Source organism: Leguminivora glycinivorella, chromosome 5 (genome assembly GCF_023078275.1).
Source record: "Leguminivora glycinivorella isolate SPB_JAAS2020 chromosome 5, LegGlyc_1.1, whole genome shotgun sequence".
Taxonomy (NCBI): domain Eukaryota; kingdom Metazoa; phylum Arthropoda; class Insecta; order Lepidoptera; family Tortricidae; genus Leguminivora; species Leguminivora glycinivorella.
In genome coordinates, this window is record NC_062975.1 from 7,163,863 (window position 1) to 7,189,832 (window position 25,970).

General features: G+C 35.5%; 2 protein-coding genes across 2 annotated transcripts in view; one reads left to right on the top strand and one right to left on the bottom strand.

Annotated features, from left to right (window-relative positions):
- Window positions 1–25,331, top strand: part of LOC125226545 (uncharacterized protein DDB_G0283697) — a 104,687-nt gene extending 79,356 nt beyond the window's left edge. The window contains exons 2-3 of the mRNA XM_048130536.1: window positions 18,703–19,467; window positions 20,433–25,331. Of these exons, the coding sequence (XP_047986493.1) occupies window positions 18,703–19,467; window positions 20,433–23,106 (3,439 nt within the window). The 3' untranslated portion in view covers window positions 23,107–25,331. The remainder of the gene's footprint in view (window positions 1–18,702; window positions 19,468–20,432) is intronic.
- Window positions 1–25,970, bottom strand: part of LOC125226547 (calcium uniporter protein, mitochondrial) — a 141,606-nt gene that overhangs the window by 111,940 nt on the left and 3,696 nt on the right. The window contains exon 2 of the mRNA XM_048130538.1: window positions 25,380–25,485. Coding sequence (XP_047986495.1) covers window positions 25,380–25,485 — 106 coding nt within the window. The remainder of the gene's footprint in view (window positions 1–25,379; window positions 25,486–25,970) is intronic.

Sequence of the window (25,970 nt, forward strand, 5' to 3'; positions counted from 1 at the left end):
GGTTAAAAACAATATAAATCATAACACTGTTTAAAATAACCGTCATATCAAAATAGACCCCAATAAATTTTACAATGGGCAATATGACAACACGATATCACTTTCACCGTTATCGTGACTCAATTCAATGAAACAATGTTGTAAACAATCCTTAGACTAGACCTTATCACGATCGTAATGTACATAGAACGATGTGGGCGCGACGTGATATATCATGTTATAGAATGGAATGGAAAGACTCTGCAATGTGCGAGTGTGGCGAAGAAGTCCAAACTATGGAGCATATATTTCAGCGATGCCCTCTGAACTCATACTCGGGACCACCAGAAGACCTGGGTGGCTAGCCGGATGGCACAATCGCTCACGAAACGCTCACGAAACGAAGCGCTAGTAGATATCTATCTTTATCGCGCTTGCGTATTGGCGCGACAGAGCCAGCGGCGTATCGCTTTCGTTTGGCGTCGGAGAAATGCCATTCGGCTACGGGGCCTGCTGCGCCTAACACCCGACGCAATTGCGTGGCTGAGCTCACTGAATGTTGACATTTAGTTTAAATTGTAATTGTATTTTAATGTGTATTCTCTGACATTCATATAACTGCCTGCCTGTTTTTTTGTGTATGCCATACGATTAAATAAATAAATAGCATCTGAGATAAGCTTTCTATCTTTATTCATTTCTAACCCCTTTAGCGAAATCGGGCATCGAAATAAATGCCTGAGCTCTGAGTTAAACTAAATTTTCCTCAGTCACCCGTTGACCACGAATTCTGTAAAGTGTTCGAAACGTCGGGATAAATTGTACGCGATTTAATCCGTTTCCATGGTTTTATTTCATGAGTAACTATCGTGCCAACCGAAGACAAGCCAAATTTTTCTTCGCGATTTCAGCATTTGTCCCATAATGAATGTTGTTCACTACGTGTACTTAAAATACCTACAAAATCAGCCTGTATACCTTACCTATCATAGTAAACATATATTGAATGTGCTCTAATTGAAATTACCTATTTCGTTTTTTTTTTATTGGATGGGATTCCGCAGCTATTTCAATTGCTATTCCGTTTAAATACAAGACTAATCAAAATAATTTTTGTTCCTTTTTTGTAGCGTGCGCCATAAAAAGGATAGGTAGAACGGGTAATAAGAAAGCCAATATCGAATCTATTTCCTGCGCTTGACTTGCGGGACCGTTAACTTACCTAAGCTATTGAAGTTAAAGGCTTTCTTGGCATTCTTCTGGGATATTCCCTATTGATTCCTTCACGGAATAAATGCGTTTCAACTCAGCGAAGCGCCGAATACTGGATTTAGAAGGCTTGACCTATAAATATCCGGGAATTTCAAGTAGATATAAATTCTTCGTTACTTAAGTTACGTAATAGACAACTTATATTTTATTGCCTGATATCAACACGTCAGTAAGTATGTTAAATCAAAAACAGCGTGAACGTTGAAACTCCCAATATTTGGCTAACTTATACCTACTCGATATTTACTTGACTACGACATATGTATTAATACATATTATTTCGCGTGACTACGAACATATTAACAGCCTTGTAAAATCACGCTTTCGCTAAACGTTAAGCAAATTCACGACATGTTTCAAATATAGATTTCAGTGCATTTATTTGAATGACTAAAGTATATAAAAATTTAAATATGCCAAGGTTTTCGGCGCAATTTGTTATTAGTTGTCAATTCTTATCGGAGTGAAGTGGAAGTATGACTTCGTCTGTGAATCTGAACGGAATCATCAGGATATTAAATTCAATGAACAAAAAACGTAAATAAACCTTGCGCAAGTAAAGTTGACCTTAACACCGATGCTGGCTGCGACAACGTTCAAACCACTGATGCGGGCAATCGAATTCGCTGAAAGCATTAAGATCATTTCATGGATTGCTGTACAATGACGTTGACGTTTAAATTACATCGCATTACGATTAAATTGACAGTATTATACTGAATTAGTGACAGTCAGGTGTGGTTAATCAAACTGAATAGGTTTATGATCTTGGCACACGATGCAATCATATTTTAAACTATTTATTGATACAAGCAAAGTCAGACAGTTATCAACTTATCAGAAACTGCAGCGATATAAATGCCAATTTAATCGACTGGCTAAAATTTATTCATTATAGGTTACTTCTTAATTACTATGTTATCTCTTTTAAAGGTTAACGTAACAACGTCGGGCTCATTATCCACATCGTAAACTATAACGTCATTTGTAGAGCCTAAAATATAAGTAACTAGCTTTTACCCGCGGCTTCGCCCGCGTAATAAAAGTATTCTTATTGAAACGTTTACAAAAAAAATAGATTTTCATTTGGATCCGTAGGTTTCTTTGTAGGTACATCTGTCCGCGATTATTTCGATTAAGGTAAAGCGGGGCAATTTTCGACTGGGGGGCCATTGTAACTGATCTATTTGCTGTACGGTCAGCCAAGAACCTTACACTGCTTTTTGGCTGACTGTACCTTACACATATTACTATTGTTTTAAAAGAAATTCTTGCAATGATTGTAGAATTGTTACACAGCGACCACAGCGTAGGTAGTAGGTACGAATATGTATTTTACCTATATAAATATTTATACTGGGGAAACTTCATACAACCCACATAGCCAGTATCTCGACGCTATGGTCGGTAGGGTAAAAAGTACTTCCTTGCATTATTGCTTACAATTTTTTCCATTTTGCTTATACTTATTGCAAATGTAAACATATGAAAGGCAAGCAAACAACGATCTTCTTACAGCACATTGAATATAATAGTTATCACGGATGCAGGATACTCGCCAATGCCTACTTACTAATCCCTTCTCGCTGAGCCACCTGCATTTTACACTGCCTAGATAGCGATTGCCGACCGGAATAATTTCCGACCCCAATCCCTATTCTTATCCCCGTCCCTATCTCTATCCTTGTCCCCGTCCCCATCCCCGTCCCGTCCCTGTCCCCGTCCCTCCCCTATCCCTATCCCCGTCCCCGTCCCCTATTTTTATCCCTATCCCTATCCCTACCCCTACCCCTACCCCTACCCCTACCCCTACCCCTACCCCTACCCCTATCCCTATCCCTATCCCTATCCCTATCTCTATCCCTAACCCTAACCCTATCCCGTTCCCGTCCCCGTCCCCGTCCCCGTCCCCGTCCCCGTCCCCGTCCCTGTCCCTGTCCCTGTCCTTGCCTCTGTCAAATTATCATGCTAGGAGGTGAACTTTGAAAAATCCTTCCTATAAGGAACTTCCGTGTTAATTTGAAATCTTGAACCAGAAGTATAGATAAAAACTAAACCTACACTTATGGCTATTTTGGATATTTTAACCCCATTGCACAACAACAGGGGAGAAAATATCTTTTCCACCTCATTAGATTTTAAAATCGTTGTATTTATCGTGATCAGCGACCCGATAAACCATAAAAACGATACCCATATTGTGTTTTTGACTTTACCTCCTTTAGGGGTCAAATTTTCAAAAAACCTGAAACATGTATTTAGTCATATGTCTTTAGGAATCCTCCTGTGAAGTTGTCCCTGTCCCTGTCCCTGTCAAATTATCATGCTAGGAGGTGAACTTTGAAAAATCCTTCCTATAAGGAACTTCCGTGTCAATTTGAAATCTTGAACCAGAAGTATAGATAAAAACTAAACCTACACTTATGGCTATTTTGGATATTTTAACCCCATTGCACAACAACAGGGGAGAAAATATCTTTTCCACCTCATTAGATTTTAAAATCGTTGTATTTATCGTGATCAGCGACCCGATAAACCATGAAAACGATACCCATATTGTGTTTTTGACTTTACCTCCTTTAGGGGTCAAATTTTCAAAAAACCTGAAACATGTATTTAGTCATATGTCTTTAGGAATCCTCCTGTGAAGTTGTCCCTGTCCCTGTCCCTGTCCCTGTCCCTGTCAAATGATCATGCTAGGAGGTGAACTTTGAAAAATCCTTTCTTAGTGCTCCTCTTATGGCTATGTTGGATATTTTAACCCTATTGCACTACAAAAGGGAGTAAAATTTCTTTTCTACCTCATTAGATTTTAAAATCGTTGTATTTATCGTGCTCAGCGACCCGATAAACCATAAAAACGATACCCATATTGTGTTTTTGGCTTTACCCCCTTTGCACCCCTTTAGGGGTCAAATTTTCAAAAAACCTGAAACATGTATTTAGTCATATGTCTTTAGGAATCCTCCTGTGAAGTTTAGTATAAAATAGTCAAACTAATCTTGTTTCCCCATACAAACTTTGAACCCCCATTTGAGCCCCTTAGGAGGCGAATTTTAAAAAATCCTTTCATAGTGCTCCTCTACAATATATAAGGAACCTACGTGCCTAATTTGACATCTCTAGGACCAGCGGTTTCGGCTGTGCGTTGATATGTCAGTCAGTCAGTCAATATCTTCTTTTATATATATTTTTGATATTTAAACCCCATTGCACCACAACAGGGGAGAAGGTATTTCACTTCCGCCTCGTTAGATTTTAAAAACGTTGTATTTATCGTGATCAGCGACCCGATAAACCATAAAAACGATATCCATATTGATTTTTTTACTTTATCACCCCCTTTTCACCCTTTTAGGGGTTAAATTTTCAAAAAACCTGAAACACGTATTCAGTCATATGTCTTAAGGAATCTTCCTGTGAAGTTTCGAATAAAATAGTCAAACTAATCTTGTTTCCCCATACAAACTTTGAACCCCCATTTGACCCCCTTAGGATGTGAATTTTGGAAAATCCTTTCTTAGTGCTCCTCTACACTACATAAGGAACCTACGTGCCAAATTTGAAATCTCTAGGACCAGCGGTTTCGGCTGTGCGTTGATATGTCAGTCAGTCAGTCAGTCAGTCAGCTTCTTCTTTTATATATTTAGATTATACTATGTCAGCGTTCTTAATCACGTCGTTGACGTAACAGGAAGGACAAGTACCTAACTATATGGATTTTATATAGCCCTGAACCTAATACAATATTGATTTTGGTAGAACCTAGATAAACTTATATATGACACGACGTACTTAAGCTCGCGTTTAGTTAAAACATGTATGTAGCAACCGATTAACTAGATTATCTTGTAACAGTTGACATACAAGTTAACCTACATGTCGAGTTAAGAAACAGTTTAATATTAAATTAGTTTAATATAGTTCACGGAAAGTCACTGAGAAATGACATTTGTCACAAGTGCACTTTAATCTGTAGACTGGTTCTTACCGTGAAGGTTACTATTAATTACAATTTTTAAGTATTACCTACGTTTTATGGTCACGAAAATTAAGCGATCCTTTTTGAATCGCGTCATTTAATATGTAATGTAGGCATGTGCTTAGTACCACCGCCCTAGATATTTGACTTAAGGGGCTGACAACACCCAATTGCGCAAATTGATGTTACTTGCGCAGTTTTTTAAGACAAACTATTAGTTTTAGTAAGGCAAGTAAATTATATGTTATTATTCATTATATTTCAATGAACATAGCCGTACTCGATACACGATTTAATGAAATCAGGTCGATAGAAAAAAATGCAAAGAATGGGTTCTTTAATTAATTACAATAACAAAAATATAAATATTTAAAACACTAACGAAACATATTGCACAAATAATGCATCTTTCTATTTTATTTTAATATTTTTCCGTATTTTCGTACCTAACCCTCTTTTAGTGACATCGCGCTCTCACTTTCTCCCATACGAATAGACAGTGTCCGCTAGCGTCAAGGTCATTGGGTGTTGTCAGCGTCTTAAGACGATACGGTAGGGGTCAATTCTCCATACAAACGCTCTCGACTATTTCCTCCCTGGTTTTTGAAAATAGAGCAATGATTTTTTCAACACAGATTGTTATTATTTTTATCTGTGTCGGACCGTTTTGATTTTTTTGATATTCTGCTTTTTAAAGACTCTAGAGCCAATCAAAAATTTCCAAAAACGACCTTTTTCATTGTGGCGCAAAAAAGGTATGATACTCAAGATTGGTAACAATTAACCAAAAAAGCTAAACGGTCCGACATAGATTATTTCATTGTTATTCAGATTCTCAAATTTCGTTCCGATTGATTAAGTTTTGAAGGAGGAAAGAGTCGAGAGCGGAACCTCGATTTTAAAGATTTTTTTGAAATATCTTTTGACTGAGTTGTTCGTAATGGACAATTTTTTTCGATAAATCTAGTTAATAACACTTGTATATTTAACTAAATTCCCAAGTTGAAAGGGGGGCTCCTTTCCATTTTAGCATTTTCGCTACCGTATCCTCTTAATTGGTGTCTACAGCATAGTACCTAATAAAATAAAATGACTATGCAGAACTAAGTATTTCATCTGATTACATCTTAGGTAAGTAGTGTAAGTACATTACTTTAACTAAGAAATATAGACAGGTCCAGTATTGCGCAAAATACATGTAATGGCTGTTCTAATACATGTTGCAAAGAACGACATACGCGTAATGTAATTACGTAATGGATATCATTTCATTCGCGTACAGTGTATTGATATCACTGTAATTATTTTGACACAATAAATGCATAATACAGTTCTTACTCGGTAGATATAGTATATTACCGGCGTATTGCAGAATGTTATGTTAACTTTAGTTACGGGATATATAAAGACTATACGAGCCTCTAAAATCGAAGATCGAAGTAGGCTATTCATATACTGATCAACATTTGTATTACTTTTTAAATTATACTTTACAAATAATTTTCATACAACAATGTATTAGCAACCCATATCCTGTTGTATGACGTAGTCGGATAGATTGGACTGTCCGTATATGCGACACTGCTGTGAAAAAATGCAAAATGTTTCCAGTAGTGAATATATCATATAAGTAGAATAGCCTAGATTATTATTCGTTTAAGTACTAACATTTTAAACGTAAGCTTACTAACAAATTGTATGAGTCATTAGTTACTCGAAATAAACAATTTCATTTCATTTCATTTCAATGTTTACTTTTATTTATACAAATATTGAACGGATGCCAATAATAGTTGCGGGCACTGTCGTAACTATTTATTTACTCGGCACTATTTTAATTTCAACTGATTCAATTATTTGGTGTTTCGGTTTATATTTCACGCTTTATTGTGTCAAACCTCGTTAGTAACATGAAATAGGCGTGGCATAGTTTTGTGTTAACTAAACTAAATGTCAAATTAAACATGAAAATTTACCTAGTGGATTTTATTACTGGCCTAACGGCCGGGTCGTGATTTTGGCTTCTATTATATGTTCGCCGATTTTTTTAGCGTCGGTGTAATTATACGAATTTATACAAAAACAGCGTAGTCAGGGTAAACTTCTTACCCATTGTCAACATGCACAAAGTGTTCAATAAGATAATTCAAGCGAATCGAAGTGGTTCGCAACTTCACAAACTAATCCGGGTCGGAAGTTTCCATAATGACGGACGGTCCTCTATCTCTACAGCATAAGAGCTTCATTTAGATCAGGAAACTCTACAGAAGTAGAGTCACGACAGTTGATATTGATATTAAACTTCCAATAGCTACATTTTCTTAATCATTCATGTTAGGTAGTGCAAAAACTTAAACAATTGTTTACCTAAAAGAATACAACTTGAACAAAAAATCCTTATTAGAAATAAAGTAAAACGAGAACTAGACCGAAATACAGCTTTAATTTAACTTTTGGGACACAAAAATATAATTATGGAAAATAGAAGCAAGAGAGGGTTGCATTTTATAATGGAAGCGGCTGCCGCAGCCTCAATTTGCAATCCTTTATGACCTTTACGGTAGAACCCATTTTAACAAGGACCTTTTGTTACAATTATTTTTATGCTCTTTTCTGTTGCTCCTTTTGTTAATCTGAATAGTACATTATACAAATTAAACGATAACAATTTTATTTAAACACTAATGCTTGTGCATATAAATAGTTATTTAATTTAAGTATCATTGTTACACCATCTATAAAACTATAACACATGTTGGCATAAACACAGATCGCAACTGGGGTGTCACGGACGGACGGAAGAAAGCGGCTACCGCGGATGTGGATAAAAAGTTAATTATGTGCCAACTCGCACTATGTTCCCCACATACCAACAATACACGCACTATCGCAAATTACAAACGTATCATTACGGGTCAATGTCGAATATCAACCTCGATAATGAAAACCAGTTTTTATTTACATTCAGACGCTGGCGAAATTATAGTGAAATGTTTATATGAGACATTTACGCCCCTCTCAACATGGTGACCTAAAAATATCTGACACTGAATCACAGACACTGTTCTATTTCAAATTTTCCGTAAAAATGCGGTGCGGTTAGCTACGAATGCAAAAATAAAAGAAACATTTTAACGATGCTTTCAAGAGTAGGCGTCATGAACATTTTAGATGAAGATGTGATTAAACAAAACTACATGAAACAATTCTATTGTTAGCATCGCCTGCCTGTGTACATCATCTCACTGTAAGCATGGCGATTTGGGCCATAGTCTCTATGATAACTCCAATGCAGATCAAATTAGAGACTTCTTTTAAATTTCTTGCCGAGATACAGATGTGCAGGTTTCCCCGCAAGTGGATTAAGATTAAGTAGAGAGGTTATTTGTATTAACTGGTCCTTGAAACAACGACCTTTTTAATAAATATTACGGACAACGAATAAGACATATCCTAAACCTTGCAAAAATATCACGAGTTAAGGAAAATTATGATGAATTATCTGAGACAGCATCTACCGAAATTACAGAATAATAATTACAATGGAAAGATGAATCAAAATACATCAACACACGACAAGGCATGTCAACGGACTAAACTAAAATTTATCGATACGATTTAGAGAGACGTTACATTAATATGGCTTTCATGTGAAATATAGTGAAATCGCAACCGAGCGCTCACACGGAAAAAAAATATTTTAACAATACTACCAGAACGTTTAGTAAAATAGATTTATCGTAGCTGATACTACAATCTCGTAATAAAAACAACTGTATTGTTACGTTTACTATATCTTGAATTCAATAGAACTAAGCAAACATTAATATGCACTAAACAGTTCTGTTTGAATTACATATACGAGAACTCTAGTTTTATTTACAACTAATAGAATAAAGGTTACGATAATTCTATTAACAAGAAGCTTCTTGTAATGCCAAAAAAATAAAAATTATCTTTACAATCTTAATCTTAGCGGTTACTATCACAGTATACTTCCTGTAACTTTTTTATACGTTGCCATTACTTTGTAGTTCTCGTAAAGAAATAAAAAGAATATTCTTGTAATGTAAACTCAACGAAGAGTTATATTTAAAAATATTAAGTTTGTATAAATATGTACGCATCGCTGTCAACTCTATTATTTGCATCGTAGCGAATGCCATCGCAGTATAGTTGATATGACTGTTTTATAAGTTGGTATTACTTTGCAGCTCTTGTAAATAATGACAATAATATTCTCGTAATGTATACTGGTGAACAAATAGTTCTGTTGAAAAATTATTTAGTTAGTATTAATATTGTGTTTCGTTTTTGTAACGAAACGCCATGTTTAAGTACCATTGTATATCTTAGTGAATGCTATAGCAGTATAGTTGATTTTACTTTGCGCCTCTTGTAAAAAAATAACAATGATATTCTCGTAATATACACCGAAAAATAATTGTTATAACAAAAATATTGTCCGCATAAATAAATGTTTTGCTTGTGTAACGAAACGCAATGTCAAAGCACTCGCGGCGTGGTCGGCGGCCATTTACGTGTCATGAGAGATCACGCGTGGACGCGGATCGCAATAGGTTACCTATATTATTTATCGTTAAACGTACTCACTACGTATTATCCATTCGTTTGGTAGTTTCCATTTTAGGAAATGGATGAAGAGGTGCAAAAACTCTTGCAAGGATGGGAGGAAGCAGAGTTGGCAAAAGCAGGTGAGTCATGTACCGTACATGTAGAACTTAGTAGATAATTAGAACAAAAAGGCATTTAATGTTGTATTCATTTTACATTGCATACAAATTTATACGACATTACGTGGGCAAAATCTAAATACTGAACTAATAAGGACTATCCACGATAAAAAGTGGTCATACATAACATGATAAATTTTTCTTCCTGAATGCACATTTTGAAGCAATATTATATTTTGATAAATCTGTATACATAAAACTATATAATAATTAAAGCTATTCCTTATAATGCTTTAGTGTGTCTGAGGTTTCGCCGAATGTATACCATCAAGCATTTCATTTCTTGTACAGTGTTTTTTAACAAACTTCACACGCTTCCTGGCACAATTTTATAAATACTTATATTTTTATAAGCTGTTTTACACACATTAGAATGACATCTTAGCAGACAAAAAAATACTTTTTGAAACTCATTTCGACTTTTGGGAGTCAGGAAGACTTTCTACTCCAAGCACTGACAGTTGTTTTTGTATGGAGAGCCAAAAAGTGTCAAAAAGTCGAATTCAGCAAAGTTAGAAAATCTCAGTACTTTCTTAATCTGATTACAATCAGAAAAATGATTACTATCGTAAAATCAGTATGTAATAGGGTATATTTTGGCTATTATAATTAAACATTAAAAAAATATTTTTGTCATTAAAACTGTTGTACTTAAAGACTGCAAGAAGACACTGTACAAAAAAATATTGTTATCATGAGATACATACTGCTAAAATTCATAGGCCACCTAAAGTTTATAATTTGTTTGTATTTTTATAATGTAGTTTGATATCTACAAATTATTTGACAAACATGCTGCTTATAAATTCTCATTGTATCAAAAGATTTACCATGTTATATATGACCACTTTTTATCGTGGACAGTCTTTATATATATCTGAAGTGGACGTAGAATATTACTTATTGTAAAATTTATTCATAGAAATTTTAATGTCTTTTTCAGATGATTTACAATGGTTGCAAGTTTCCTGTGACCCATGCCATACTGTGGAACAAAAGTGGAAAAATTCTGCAAAATATAAATTTTGGACGAAATGAAGGACGGTTCTATTAACACTGACGAATATATGAATAAAGTCTTGCACTAAGGATCGTTGAAATATATTTTTTAACAAATTATATAATTATTTTATTTACTTTCAGATTCACCAATTTTCACCGCTCATGGGTGACCCAGGTTTCCGGATCCCAGTTTCAACTCTAGGCTTCTGTCTCTTGGAACTGGTCCTAGCAACCTGCATTTTTATCGGTAGGTACCTATGAATTTGTCTGTCCACTGTATAGACAACTAACATTTCTAGTAAATGTAAGAAAAGGTTTGTTGTCTATACAAGGTGGTACAGTAGCATTAAAGGCTGAGCCACGCCAGATACGTGTACGTAGACGTGCGCATAGCGTACGCGGTGTAAATGACGAATCCTCATTAGAGATTACACCGCTTGTGTGACGTGTTTCCCGTGTGTGTCTAACGGTGTATCATCTCTTTTGAAAATTCGTACTTTACAGCGCGCACGCCACGCACACGTCTACGTACACGTATCTGGCGTGGCTCGGCCTTTAATCCTACTGAACCACCTTGTATAGACAACAAACCTTTTTTTACATTTACAAGAAATGTTAGTTGTCTATACAGTGCACAGACAAATTCATAGGTACCGATAAAAATATAACACGTTAACGCAATTGTATATTTATTAGAGAGTACCATAAATGCAGTTGCTGTAACTAACTTTCTTGTTCTATCAACCATTTAATGAAGTTTACATAAATGAAGAGAATGTAATATATATCAGATGACTTGTATTCTTAACGATACCTATTAATGGCCTAACTAAAGTTTTATAACCTTTACAAGAATTTCTTGTGGAGTTTACATTATTTTGTTTATTTAGACACTCCATTTGTTATAAATACTGAATAATCTAGTAATACACACAATTTGACTGTGTGACCCTTACAATATTTTTATTTTATGATACGTAATGTATATATTACCTTTACAAGAATATATTGTCAAGGTCACATTTCATTTATTAAGCTTTGCAAGAAAATATTATTTATTTGTACGGTCCACGTGTTATGATTACTAAATATTCTAGTAATACACGCTATTTTAATGTGTAGCAATTACAAGATAACTAGTTCACTAAGCTCAACGCATTTAAACAGACTAGTTTAGTTATTTATACTATGTGAACAATTGTCCCAGAATTTACTAGATTTTCTCGTTCAGATTACACTATTCAGGTATCATGGACGAGACTTTTTTCTCCGTGCAATCATAATCATACTGTGTAAGGTATCAAATTAAAGGGCTTTTTGAGTAGTTTACAAATATATAACATATATTAGGACTTTTTCTACTTGGTCTAACAAAATATGAGAAAATGTTCAGAAGTGGTAATAATTGTGACGGTGAAGGCTTGTTTTCAAAAAATTGTCAAAAATGTATAATAGAAATTTATAGTCACTAAGGCATAAGAGCAATTTTAGTAAACGTTGCAGATTAATTTAGTACGAAAATAACTTCTATGTAATGTAGATTTTCAAAGAAATTGTCACTTGATTTTAGGTGATTTCTGAAAAAAAGTTAATTCGTTAAGACCTTTAGGCTAAGGCCCCGTTTAGGTACTCTTTTTCAAAACCTTATAATAAAAATGTAGTCTGAAAAGTTTGTTGTACAGGATATACGTAATTCAGTATTTAAAATTGTCCAAATGTCAGTATTCAAAATTGTCCAAATTTTTAGTGACAAATAAGATCAATCACTAATTAGGCAGAACTCTATACGCTTTCCACTAAACGTGCATCAGATAAAATCCCATAGTTCATAATTAATTTAGTGAGTCAGTTTTCAAAAATCCAGTCTTATAAGAATCAACATAATAAGATTATCTAATTGAAACTTGAATTAAATATATCTGTTAGATAACGGAAAGTGTAGTATTTCACCGACTAAAACTATCAATTTTACATTATTTTGACGTTTTTCTTGAAAGCAGCCTTAACACATAGTGAAATGAAAATGTATTTTGAAAAGCGCAGTATAACATAAACACGTCATGTTGTGCTGATAATGTGCAAATACGAAATTTTTGCCTACACCGGTAGGCAATTGATGCAATGTTTTTGATGTATTTTTTTTTGTCTCAGCTAAGTGTTTCATCCGCTATTAGATATTTAAGACACTTGTAGTTCACTAATCACTACTCATTACCAACTTTATTGCAATCAAAAATCTAGACAGTTTTGCGTCCAACAACTGTTTCTTCTTCTTCATCCTAGTCCTCAAGACACAAAACCGAATAGGCGCCTAAGTTTATCCACATGCACTTTTTTTGGTTTACACCTTTGCCACCAGGTTGTCATGCTGGTTGTCGTTCATATGTCACTTGTAAAATTAAGGAATAGGATCATCAAAATTGGTTTACTTTTAGGCCTCTAGATATAATAAGAACAGCAGGCCTAGCATCAAAATTCGCCGCGAGATAGACTACCTGTCCTTACATTAATACAATTAGACCTCATCTATCTCGCGATATACTCCCGCGGCCATAAGAACTGGTAACACCATTGCCATCATTTGCGTCGCGCTGTCGAAAAATCTGCGTTGGTTCACGACAATGTTGTCTTTTTATTTATCTCGTATTCATCCAACCAAAACAATCAGATTCACTTGACCGCGAAGAGGCTGAGTAAATCTTTGTCTTTTATCTGTCATTCAATACAATACCTCTTACGTTCTCCAAATTACGTAATATTTCCCATATTCAAAGTAGCTAATTTTATGGTTAACAAAGTATATAGCTTTAACTACAAAAGTTTCATAAATTATGGCTTTTACTAGTATTAGGAACATATTATTTATTTATATGATGATTTAACATTTCATTGATCATACTCGTAACAATGCGCAATAAAGAACAGACCGACCGTTTTTGAAATGAATGTGTGATATGAATATCCAATAATTTATGTCTACAAACGTATTTAATAAGAAGATTAAGAAGTAATATTAATAATGTTCATGTAAATAATTTATTTCCTAGTTTTAATTGTTAAACTAATGTACTTATGTAACTAACGTATGTATGGGATTAACAATGAATAAATCAGCTTTAAACGGATCCTAATCTACAAAGATAAAAAAACGCTTGATATTTTTAGAAATTGGTCAGGCTAAGAAGATCTGCAGCATCGGGGTAGCATGGTCGCGTGATAGACGATAAAATATCAGGCCGTCCCTATCGCATTATTAGTAAGTGCGATAGGGACGGCCAGATGTTTTATCATTTATCGCGGGACCATAATTGCCTGCCTGGTCTGACTTGTATAAATGTAGCGCGGCGCGCGGCATAGCGCTAGCCAGCTTCTGCAATAATAAATGTCCCCATTGCTACTACGCCACGACCAAGGCTTATTTACAATAATATGCATACCGGAAACAATAAACAAGCACACAGTGCGGAAAACGACACATCCTCCGTTTTAAATATACCATTGTTTTATACACACGCCGGATGCGCCAAGAAATTGGGATCGTCCTGTGTCCACTAATTGTTGTCAGATGCCTCGACAGTGCACTAGTAACCCGGCCTTCTCAGTTTAAATTAGACCGAACAAGAAACTTACGCCTCTTTGAACTAATTCTCACCGCCGTAGTTTTCTTAACAGACGTTGGTAATAGGAGGGATATTAAATTCCTACAACCCGAACTTGCTCTTGTTTTTGTTTTACGTATGAACTTTTAAAAGATCGATACAGTTGCTTAGGTAGGCATTAGATATCCAAAAAAAACATAAGGGCTCTCCCTTAGGGACAAATGTCAAACTTACGAAATTTAAGCACATTATTTTGAGAGGTTTTGATTATGACATTGATGCATCAAACCAGTTTGCTTTCCTGATAAACTTATTAATCTTATTATCATACTAATTTTTAATTATGTGAAAAAGGGACAAGAGGCCAACACAGGAAGGTCTGTGTAACCCATTATCTACTAAACTGAACTATTCAACAAGCAACAACCTAATTATAAGAGCCAAGAGACATGATCACGATTTATCTTGATGATTAAAAGCAACATATTAATATTAAGAGAGAACAGTCGAATCGATTTTTATTGCTGACAGACAACTGTTTGGTATACAGCCAAATGCTCATACACATTTAGTGAGGGCACATCCTCTTCAATTGCAATTATTGATCATTTCAGATAGGTACTTTAATCAATTAACAAAGCGTTTAATCACAAACAATGCGCATTTTATATTATGAAAACAAATATGAGTCGATCTCTAGATAGACAGGAGTGGGAGAAACCTGCATCAAAGATTGGATAACTAAATTCACCATGATGGTGAGAACAAAACTAAGTCACATAACTACATTTTATTGTTTTACTCGGTTGCAATACTCCTAAAGAAGCTCGTTCAAGATTTAAAAAACTTCGGACAGTCGTATATTACTGTCAGCGCTAAGGTGTAAACATAACTAAAGTTCTGGACACTCCCGAGAGGTGAAATTCACGGCTTGCCCAAAAAGGTCGACACATGTCCCGCGTCGTCTCTGGAGCGTGAATATTTATAGACGACGCTCTTAGTAGACGATACTGAAAGTGATAATTTTTAGGGAACTTGGTAGGAGGTAAAAAAACTATTTGTTTTCTGTAGAAAATAAGAGATCTTGGTACGACGACGTAAGCATGCTCTATTGCTGTAGTTTCTTGATACATCTTGAGTTAATTTTCTACAATGGAATCGTGGTATATTTGAATATTTAGTATTAGAGAAAAAGTGTAATATTCCATACCTTTTATAGAAGAATTATAAGATTATACGGTAAAGGGGTTTTAGAGGTAGTCACTACAAAGTGTTTTATATTTAATAAGGAAACAAACATTTCCTAAAAATACAGTTTTTCACTTTTATCTTTAAAAATAAATCAAGAGGTTCCTCCAAACTTCGTCGACATGAATCGTCGACAAATTATACCAAAACAAGAAAACAATTTCTATAAATTATTTTTCTTAAACGGCTCAACGAACAAACTTTGTTACGTCTGCGCATGACGTTCGTTTTATTTTAAACCCGTATACCAACGACGACCGTATGCAGTTTTTTGCGGGCAAAAACTATGATGGTGCAGCCAAATGCCATCTCATTAAATTCCGTTCCAGAATAATAGGCGCCGGGACTAAAGACGCGGCTGTTTTGGCATGACTTCAAATAGTTTCTGTAAATGTTATTATCCTAGGCGCTTAACTTATGATTAAGAAAATCTAAAAAATAATTACTTAACCGATCGGTTAAAGTATAATTCAAATAATGCGGAGCAGTGAAGAGATGAGGAATTCATTAAACCCTAATTACAACCTGGCAATCTGGCTAAAAATTGTATAAAATGTAGAGTCTATTAACTTTTAATATTACGTTACCTATACTGAAACTATAACATTATAAAAGGGTCAATTTAAATCCAATCGTATTACATATAATCCATACTAATCCATACTAATATTATAAATGCGAAAGTAACTCTGTCTGTCTGTCTGTCTGTCTGTTACGCTTTCCCGCTTAAACCACGCAACCGATTTTGATGAAATTTGGAACAGACAATCTTTAGACCCTGAGACAGAACATAGGCTACTTTTTATTTCGAAAAAAAGGGATGAAGGGGTTGAAAAAGAGGTTGAAAGTTTGTATGGGATTTCTTAATTTTAAAAGATAAAACCATGAAACTTTATATTTTAGCACTTGATAAGAAATCATTAAACATCTTGATAAGGTCGAACGCGATTAATTAACATTATTTTTACCTTTTTTCTTTTTTTTTTTGTGTGTCGTGCGGTGGGAAATAAACATTAACTAAAAGCGGGTAGATTATATTTATTTGTCTACCCCGAACATTTATATAAATTAATATCGGGTAGTTTTGTGTTGATTACATCTCCGGTGACATTTTGCTGGGACGTCAGTCTTCCGCGACCACGGCCAGTGCAACCTGGACGAAACGTTGGGAAAAAAGGTATAAATAATGTTAATTAATCGCGTTCGACCTGTATGTGACTTTAAATATGTGTACAAAGCGCGAGAACTTAAAGTGTTATCTTAATAAGGGATAGGGATAGGGATAGGGATAGGGATAGGGATAGCGATAGCGATAGGGACAGGGATAGCGATAGGGATAGCGATAGGGATAGCGATAGCGATAGCGTTAGCGATAGCGTTAGCGATAGCGATACCGATAGCGATAGGGATAGGGATAGGGATACGGATGCGGATAGCGATAGCGATAGCGATACCGATAGCGATAGGGATAGAGATAGGGATACGGATACGGATACGGATACGGATACGGATACGGATACGGATAATATGGGTATCGTTAGAGGGATACGGATAATCGGTCGGCGGTCTCTTACAATCAATGTGCTCTAAGACGATCGTTGTTTGCTTGCTTGAAGATTACGTTTGCGATAAGTATAAGCAAAATGTAAAAAATTGTAAGGGATAATAGAAAAAAGTACTTTTTACCCACCGATCATAGTGTCGAAATACGGGCTATGTGGGATGTTTATAAAGGTTTCCCCAGCGTATATAGAATTACCTACGCTGTGGTCGATGTGTAATATTTCTACAATCATTGCAAGCAAAAGTATTAGGGTAATTCCATGTAACAGAGTAATGTAAGTGACCAATTATTTGAATGTTTTTTTATTTTTGGTGCTAATTTAAATATCAATATATCTAAGGATTAAAAGTAGGCTTATCTAGAGATAAATTAAGACTTCAATTTGCATCATAAATAAAAAAACATGCAATGAAGTGGTCACTTACATTACAGTTACGTGGAATTGCCCATTATGTGCAATCGAAATAATCGCAGATAAATATACCTACAGAGAAACCTAAGGATCCAAATGAAAATCTTAATGAATACTTTTATTACGCGGGCGAAGCCGCGGGTAAAAGCTAGTACCAATATAAAATAAATTATAATATGTAGCAAAAAATAATAGCTTGTCAGTGCAAATAATAGCTCAGTTTTGTATACAATAACTTAATCAGTGTATTTAAGTAAAAATATTAGTAAGGTACAACGGGACAATTCTCCACTAGGGGGCAAATGTAACTGGTTAATTTTTTCTCTGTTTTACAATGTTTGCATTATTAAATAGAGTGTCCACCGGTTACATATGGTAGGCGTGTTCAGTGGATATATGTATAACTCAACATCATAGTGTAATAATGGAAAAAATGGATCAGTTACAATTGACCCCTAGTCGAGATTTGCCCCGCTGTACCTTAGGCCGTTTAAGAAGTATATACCTATTACTTTCTTCGTTATCTATTCTGCTTCAATAATCGAGGGAAATACGATATCTGTATTTGACAAGACTTGTTGTCATAATACCGCTGTACGGCCCTGGCAGATTGCCAACGACCTACGGCTATAATAATGCCGTTACCGGGAGTCACTTCAGAATAATCCTGAGCTAATAATTAATACCTCATAAGCTCATGTCACGAAAAATAATTCTGCATACAAAAGCGTATCCTAACTCAACATTGGCTTTGACGTCATCTAGATATGAGTAGGTACTATGACTCAAAAAAACCACACCAAAAGCGTATATCTTAAGCAAACACGGTTATCTTAGCTTCACACGGAGGAGAGGATCATAATCTAATCTATTTGTGTTTTGCGTTTCAGGCATTCAGTGGACTCGGTCGCGTCGTATTCTAGTCAGAATCACGTTGACCGCATAAGGACACAGAACTTCTCAGCGGCTTCTTGTCAAGACGAAGGCGACTTCGGATCGATTAAGACAAGCCTCTTCAGGCGCTCTTCATCCAACTTGGAGTACCCTCACAAAAGACCCGAAAGTGTCACGTCCAACACCAGCTCCACAAGAAGCCGCCTTCGAGAACTTGTCGAAAGGAAATCGAACCAGGAAGAGCACAAAAGCGCAGCAAACACCGTCGGCGACATCCAATATTTTGAAAATCCTACGGAAACTTTAGAGTTCGATAAACGGAGAAATTCACTCGAGTCCAAAAAAAGCCAAGAAGAACGCCCCAAGAAACGGAAGCTTACTAAATCCAAGGAAAAGGATAAGGAAACTTGCGAGAATAAGAACAAAAAACACGAGAAATACCAAAGTAAATTAGCTGAATATTATAAACTTCCTGTGCAGTTGCCACAAGACGAATTTTACCAGCATCTGACAAGATCGAAGGCCGCAGAGGAACTGCTTCAGAAACGATTTTCGAACTCGGATACCGAATTCAACGGGAGTTACGGTAGATTGTGTAAACACAAAGAACCAGAAGGCTCCAATTTACGCCGTAGCCGAAGTTTAGCAGTTATCCGAGAAGAAACCTTCACTGATTTACAGATTCAAAACCACGCCAAGAGCAAGCGGTCACAACTCATACCTCGAGCTCGATTATTCGACAAACCTTGCTTTAAAGACAGGTAAAATTCATTATTAATTTATTACACTTGTACTTATCATAATCAATAACATTATTTTACAAATTTCACATACGTAGTCAAATTGTCTGCACTAATAAAAATGTGAGATTTGTGTGTGTGACGGACACGAAATACTAATTGCAAGAAAATATTCATTTCATAAATCTTCTACTCCCATAATTATTATTTAATCTTTCTTCTATTATAATCATTTTACAGTATATAAATATAGTTTTACTTTCTCGCACTAATAGAACTTTATGTGCCTTTGTTGTAACTTCAAAAGGTCATATGTGCAAAACGTCGTATGATACTCGAAGCGACGAGTGCGAGGTGGGAATTCGTCGTCGAAAATATAAACCTGCATAGTTCGCATATTTTCTATCGTTCTATTAACTAAATTGGTCGTCTACAGAATTCATACGTGTGCAATAATAAAGTTTACAAACCAAGTTAACATTTGCGATCACGGTATCAGGTTAAATGCGTATTAAATTGCCTAAACACCAATTTGCAGAGCTTATACAAAATCAATTTAGTTCTGCTTAGTAGTAAGCGCGACATATTTTCACATCTAAATAAGAATAAGAAATTAATCGATTTATTACCGATAATATAACCGTTTAATTTCAATATTGTAATAGATTCAATACCTAGCATAATTTAGATTTAAGACTTGCTGTACCCTGTCGGGTCCATGTGAAACCAATGTAAATATGTAACACCTATATGTAACCATGAATGCAATAAAGAAATTATGAATTATCCAGAATGGAGTAACAGGGGGTTGAAAATGGTCTGAAATGCTTCGAGAAAAGGATGGTACGGCCGTGCCTCTTTTTGCTCGACATAGATTATGAATTTAAAATTTATACATAGCAGCAGCAGATTTTAAAGAGGAATTCATCTTATTACGTTCTTTCAAGACAAAAATATGATATAATTTAAACTTTTTTTCTTTTCAGGTTGCCAGGACGTGCTAAATACCAAACCAAAGAAGAAGTATTGGAAGGCATTTACATAGATAGCACAGCCTCTTGTTTTGGAGCTATAAACGGTCAACGAGAGAGCGATAGTAAAGTTGAAAACACAGTTCGAAAATCTGAAAAAGAAGACACCGTATCAAGAAACGAAAGTCATCATTCAAGGTCAATTAGTGGTAGCTGGCCCAATTTGAACGACGACTTGAAGCCAACCAATCTTTCTGAAGATAGTATTGGCCACTCTCGTAATCCTAGTGAGATAGATAGCTTGGATTCAAATTATGTAAGAAAGCATTACAACTTTGAAGCACATCTTAAAAATTACAAAGACAGTTCTCCAGATTCTGAGCGGTCGGTTGTCACACCAGATCACAACAAGCCTCTTTACATAACTGATCACGAAACAGACCAAGAAGACAGAGATCGATCTAAAAATAATACTCCTAAATCATTTACCAACGACAGCTTGTCGGTCACGCATAGTGATAAAGATAAAAAGGAATTAGCCGAGCTTGATCATGTAAATAACCCAGACTCTTACGACGAGATTTCCATTAAAAGTAAGAGGAGTGAAGCCCCTAAAAACCCTGAATCTGAAGATATAAACTTCCAAATCAAAGACACGCAAAGAAAAGAAGCAGAAACGCAATCCGTTGTATCAGAAAACGACGGCACAATATCAAGTCCGCCAGACAGCATCACTTCGTACATATCAATTTCGATAGCGTCGTCTACTGATAAATCGCATAAACTAGAATACTTAGCTAACTCGCTAGCAGAAAAGATCGACGAATACTGCGAGTCACAATTTAAAGAAAACGCATCTGTCGCTTCACATACTATAAATTCAGAAAACAATAATACTGAGAGTGATCCTATATACACCCAAGTTAATAAAAAGAAAACATTTGCTGATATCCGGCGAGACTCATTCTTGAGCAACAGAAGTAACATATTTAACGAGATCCCGAAGAAAAGCAACAACGAAGTATTTGTAACTAACACATACATAGAGAGCGATAGCTATTCTACTAAAAGCAACTGCACTTCATCCAAAAATATAACTACTGAACCATTCGTAACAACATTAATAGAAAACCAATATTATTCGTTGCCTGATATTAATATAGGCAAATGTTTGAGAAAATCAGAAAGAATTGATGCTCAACTGCGGAAAGAAGATCAAGAAGATATACCTTGTGAAAACACGTACGAAATTGCCCAAACGCATTTCCGGGAAATTTTGTCTACTAAAGGTAATGACAATTACGGTCAGTTGAACAAAACGAATGTAATTAATAATCCCAATCTCTCAAATAAAACAAGTATTTACCTACCAGATTATAGAGAGCCACAGATAATTCAAAGTTTTACTAAACTCGAAGACGACTTGAAGTCTATAATTACTGTAGACAGTTCAAACGCAGATGATAAAGACCCGAATTTCTTTAGATCAGATTCTCATCAAAACGAAAGGGAAATAAATGAAATCGAAGGTACAATTCGAAATAACAAACTTATCACAAAGTCAGAAAGTCTAAAACTGACATCGAACTCAATATATAGACCAGAAATTAATATAGCAAAATCATTTTCACACGATAATATCAACAAATCTGCTCACGAAAAAAAAGGACGACAAGGGATACGCAAACATTATTCATTACGACAACGTGAACCTACCGACGATGACATTCATCGTCTACCAAGCCCAAGTACCGTTGAACGGCGTGTAATCAGACCCTGTGATTCAACTGTGAAAAGCGTAACTAGTGTTGGAGCAGGTAACAGCACTCCATTATTATCTCGCGTCCAGTCTTTCAAAACATCTGCTGAATCAAACATAGCTATCGTGCCATTGAGTGGTCACCAAACTATTGTGATCGATCCGCCTCTCACTCAGGATTTGAAAGACAGCACTGTAAAACCAATCCCGAAGTTAGAAGCGAAAACAACTCAAATAACAGCCAATACAGAAAAACTGTCAAGAAAGGAGTCTATTAAACTGCCCCAAGAAAATCTAAACGATAAAAACAAAGAAGGAAAATCCAGAAACGGATTAGTAGATAATTCTAGCTACTGGATTCCTAAAGATCCTTTCATAACAATCAAATTAAATAAAGTAGTGAAGACAACCATACCGAAACTAAAAAAAGATAACTGTGAAAAAATTTCCAGCGTGCAATATAAGTTTGAAAAACCACCTCCCAGATTAATAATTAAAGACAGTAAACAATCAAAAGGCAAGGAAAACGTACACTTTAATAAGGAAATCCCTAACATGACCCGACCACAAATTTTACAAGTGACAGATTCGAAAAACAAAAAGCAAGGTGACTCAACAAAACTAGAAAGTAAGAAAAAAGTAATGCCAGAAAATTTAGAAGTGGGGCATACACCAAATGGAGAAATTAGAAGTGACTATAAAGAAGAAATAAGGGAAATAAAATGCGACAATACAGCAAAAGAAAAACTAAATAATGCTATTAGACCGACATTGAATACCAGGAAAAACTTCATTCAGTCAAAAATTATTGGTCAAAGCTTATTGATAAATCACCGGAAACTAAAGACAACGGTAGAACCGAATGCAAGCTTAAGACCAACGAAAATGTTGAAGTGGAAACTGCAGTTGAAAGTGAGAAAGCTACTCTAGAAGAGCCTGATTGTTCAACTGAAATTTCAGTCGGAAACATCATAAAGTCTTTGGAAAGCGTCAAAATTGTGGACAGCATTCGCAAATTGAGTCAAACAAAAATACAACTATGGAAAGATGAATCGGAAAAAGTCAAAAGTGACTCTGAAATTGAAGAAACAGCTGTAAAGAAGATTGTTAAGGATTGTGAAAATAATGTTTATGAGAAACCAATAGTTAAAAATAAAAAATCTGAACTAGATTTGTGTCGAGACACTCCTGAGATCGAAATCGTGGAGTTGAGTTGCGATGACAACCAAAACCAAAAGACTCAAGCAACGCTTATAAAAGCAAAAGGGTTTGATAAAGAGTGTGATGATTTCGATCATGTGCGATATAAAGTAATGAAATCTGAACTATTTAAAAATAGCATGATCGCTAATTACCGAAAAGAGGCTCAATTTGACGGCTTACTGCAATACTTGCAAGATTACAGCTTTCAAGAATTATTGGTGAACAACAATATTGTTATTATTGAACCTGTCAGAACTAAAATTGAACCAGTACCAAGAAATCAAAGCAACTCAGATACTCGTAAAATACCGCCAACGTTACTGAAGAAAAACGACAACTCTTGCAGTCATGTCGACCGTTCTAAAAATGCAATTCGTCGACATTTCTTCTATCACCCCATACGTGTCAACAAAGAAATCATTGAGGAAGAATTACCAAATCCAGATACAGTAAAAAAAGTACGGAACTTATTTGAGGATACTCTTAAAATGAAGAGTCCAATGACTATGACACAAGATCCACCTTTAGTTGACGAGACTGTGGGTTTAACAAGACGAGCAACCTCTTACAGAAACCTTAATGAAGAATCGAAAAACAGCAAAATCGGAGGCAGAAAGAAAGTTATACGACAACTTACAATTGAGACAAACTTCGGTAACAAAAAATGGGATAACGCCAGTCTTTCGAGTGGAGTTTCTAGCGGGGATCTAAGTTCAAACAACGACTACGAAAACGAAGGATTAAGCCCTTACTCAAACAAAAATTTAAAGGACAACGTATATAGTTCCAGTGATGAATATCTTTGTGATTCTGTCAGTCACGATTTCTGTTGTGAAAGCCAATACGTAAGCCCGGACATTATGAAAAAGATACGAGAGTGTGGTACGTCTGTCACGTATTACGGAGGAAAGGTATTAAACTCAAAACCTGGTTCAACAGTTAGTCCAATGACTAAAGCCATAATGGAAGAAATAAAAGGATTACAGAAGAATTGCAGCCGAGACTGTTATTCCTGCCAAACAAAATGCAGGGGAGACAAATGTTCTTGCTTAACGGCTGATAAACATAGACCAGCAGTTTCAGACAAGCAAAGCTCCAATGCGTCATCGGACTCTGGAAACCCCGATCATGACAAGAAGCGGTCAGAAAATTTCCCTGGCTTTAAATTCAAACTAGTAAAATCGAACAGTTGCAGCAGTAGACTTGAACTGACTGGTACCGACGATAATAAAAACAATCGTATGAAATACAGATCACCAAGCAAACAAAGAAAGGCTGATGACCCTCCACTTATGAATGACGACGAAAACTCGGTAAAGAATAAAATATGTCGTCTCGAGAGCTATAATAAGGGTATCGTCAAAACTCCATTCGAAAAAAAAGACAACGAAGACAAAAAAATTAAGCACGCTCCTTCAATAAATAGTAAATTGAATGAGACTATCGTAAAGCACAACATTGTACATCCACAACAAGTTATGCAAGCGGTCCCGCCCAAAAAGGAGCAAGAACCTGAGATTTTAGATAACAAAAATGTAACAACTCTCGACTCAAAGCCCGCAGATCCGCACAGTTTTGAAAAGAAGTATTATTACGTCAATGAGAATTTAGAACAGAGCAAAATTACACCAGGGAAATTCGGTGAAATGGTATTCGAAGAGTTCGAAGTTTTAGAATCCTGTTACGATAGTTTAAATAGCAATAAATCATTAAAATGATTAACTTTTGCCTAAGATTTTGCTTACATACATTGTGATCTGTTTTCGATTAATGCTATTAAATTATTGCTTGTAAATTTAGTACATTGTTATAAATAATATCTAGCTTATTGTGTATTTAATTTAGTTTATGTCCCCTATTATGTAAATGCGTCTAATATAACATTTCGAATTGAAGAATACCGTAGTTCTTGGTGATGGTTTCTTTGTATTAAAATAAAACTTTGAGTAGTTTCAATGTGTTTTCTTGTCCAGATTCTATTTCGCTACAGGAAACCTTACCGTCAGATTTCTCGTGATCAACTTTTGAAGGAGTTTTTGATCCGTGAGCGCATACACTTGTGAAAAACGACCTCCGAGCCGGTCGCCACCGCCGGCACCATGACTCCTGCACAAAAATACACTCTTCAGAAAAATAAGGCAAGTACCCGTCAAATTAAGGTACCTGTGAAGTATACGTAGGTACAGCTGAAACTTAGCATTAGGTAGGCATTAGGTAATGACTCTAATGAAATGCGAGAAGTACCGTCATAGTGTGTAACTAAGTGAAAAATGCTATATATCAGGGCCCTTCAGGGCTGCACTGTAGTGTACTTGGGCCAGTTGAGGGCCAAGCCAAAGGCCTGATATCTGAATAATATTTAAATCATGTTATTTAACTGTTGTGTATTTCACTCCTAGCTATCCGCATGTTTGGCGCGCGCGGGACGGGACGCACGATAAGTAAATAACGTTGATTTAAATATAATTTGTATGTCAGTGTACCTACGTTTGCATTGGCCTAATATACATACTCATTATATATACACTACAAACAACAAATTGAGCTAGTTTAAAGACCGGCCAATCATTTTAATTTGGTTTTGAAGTGTT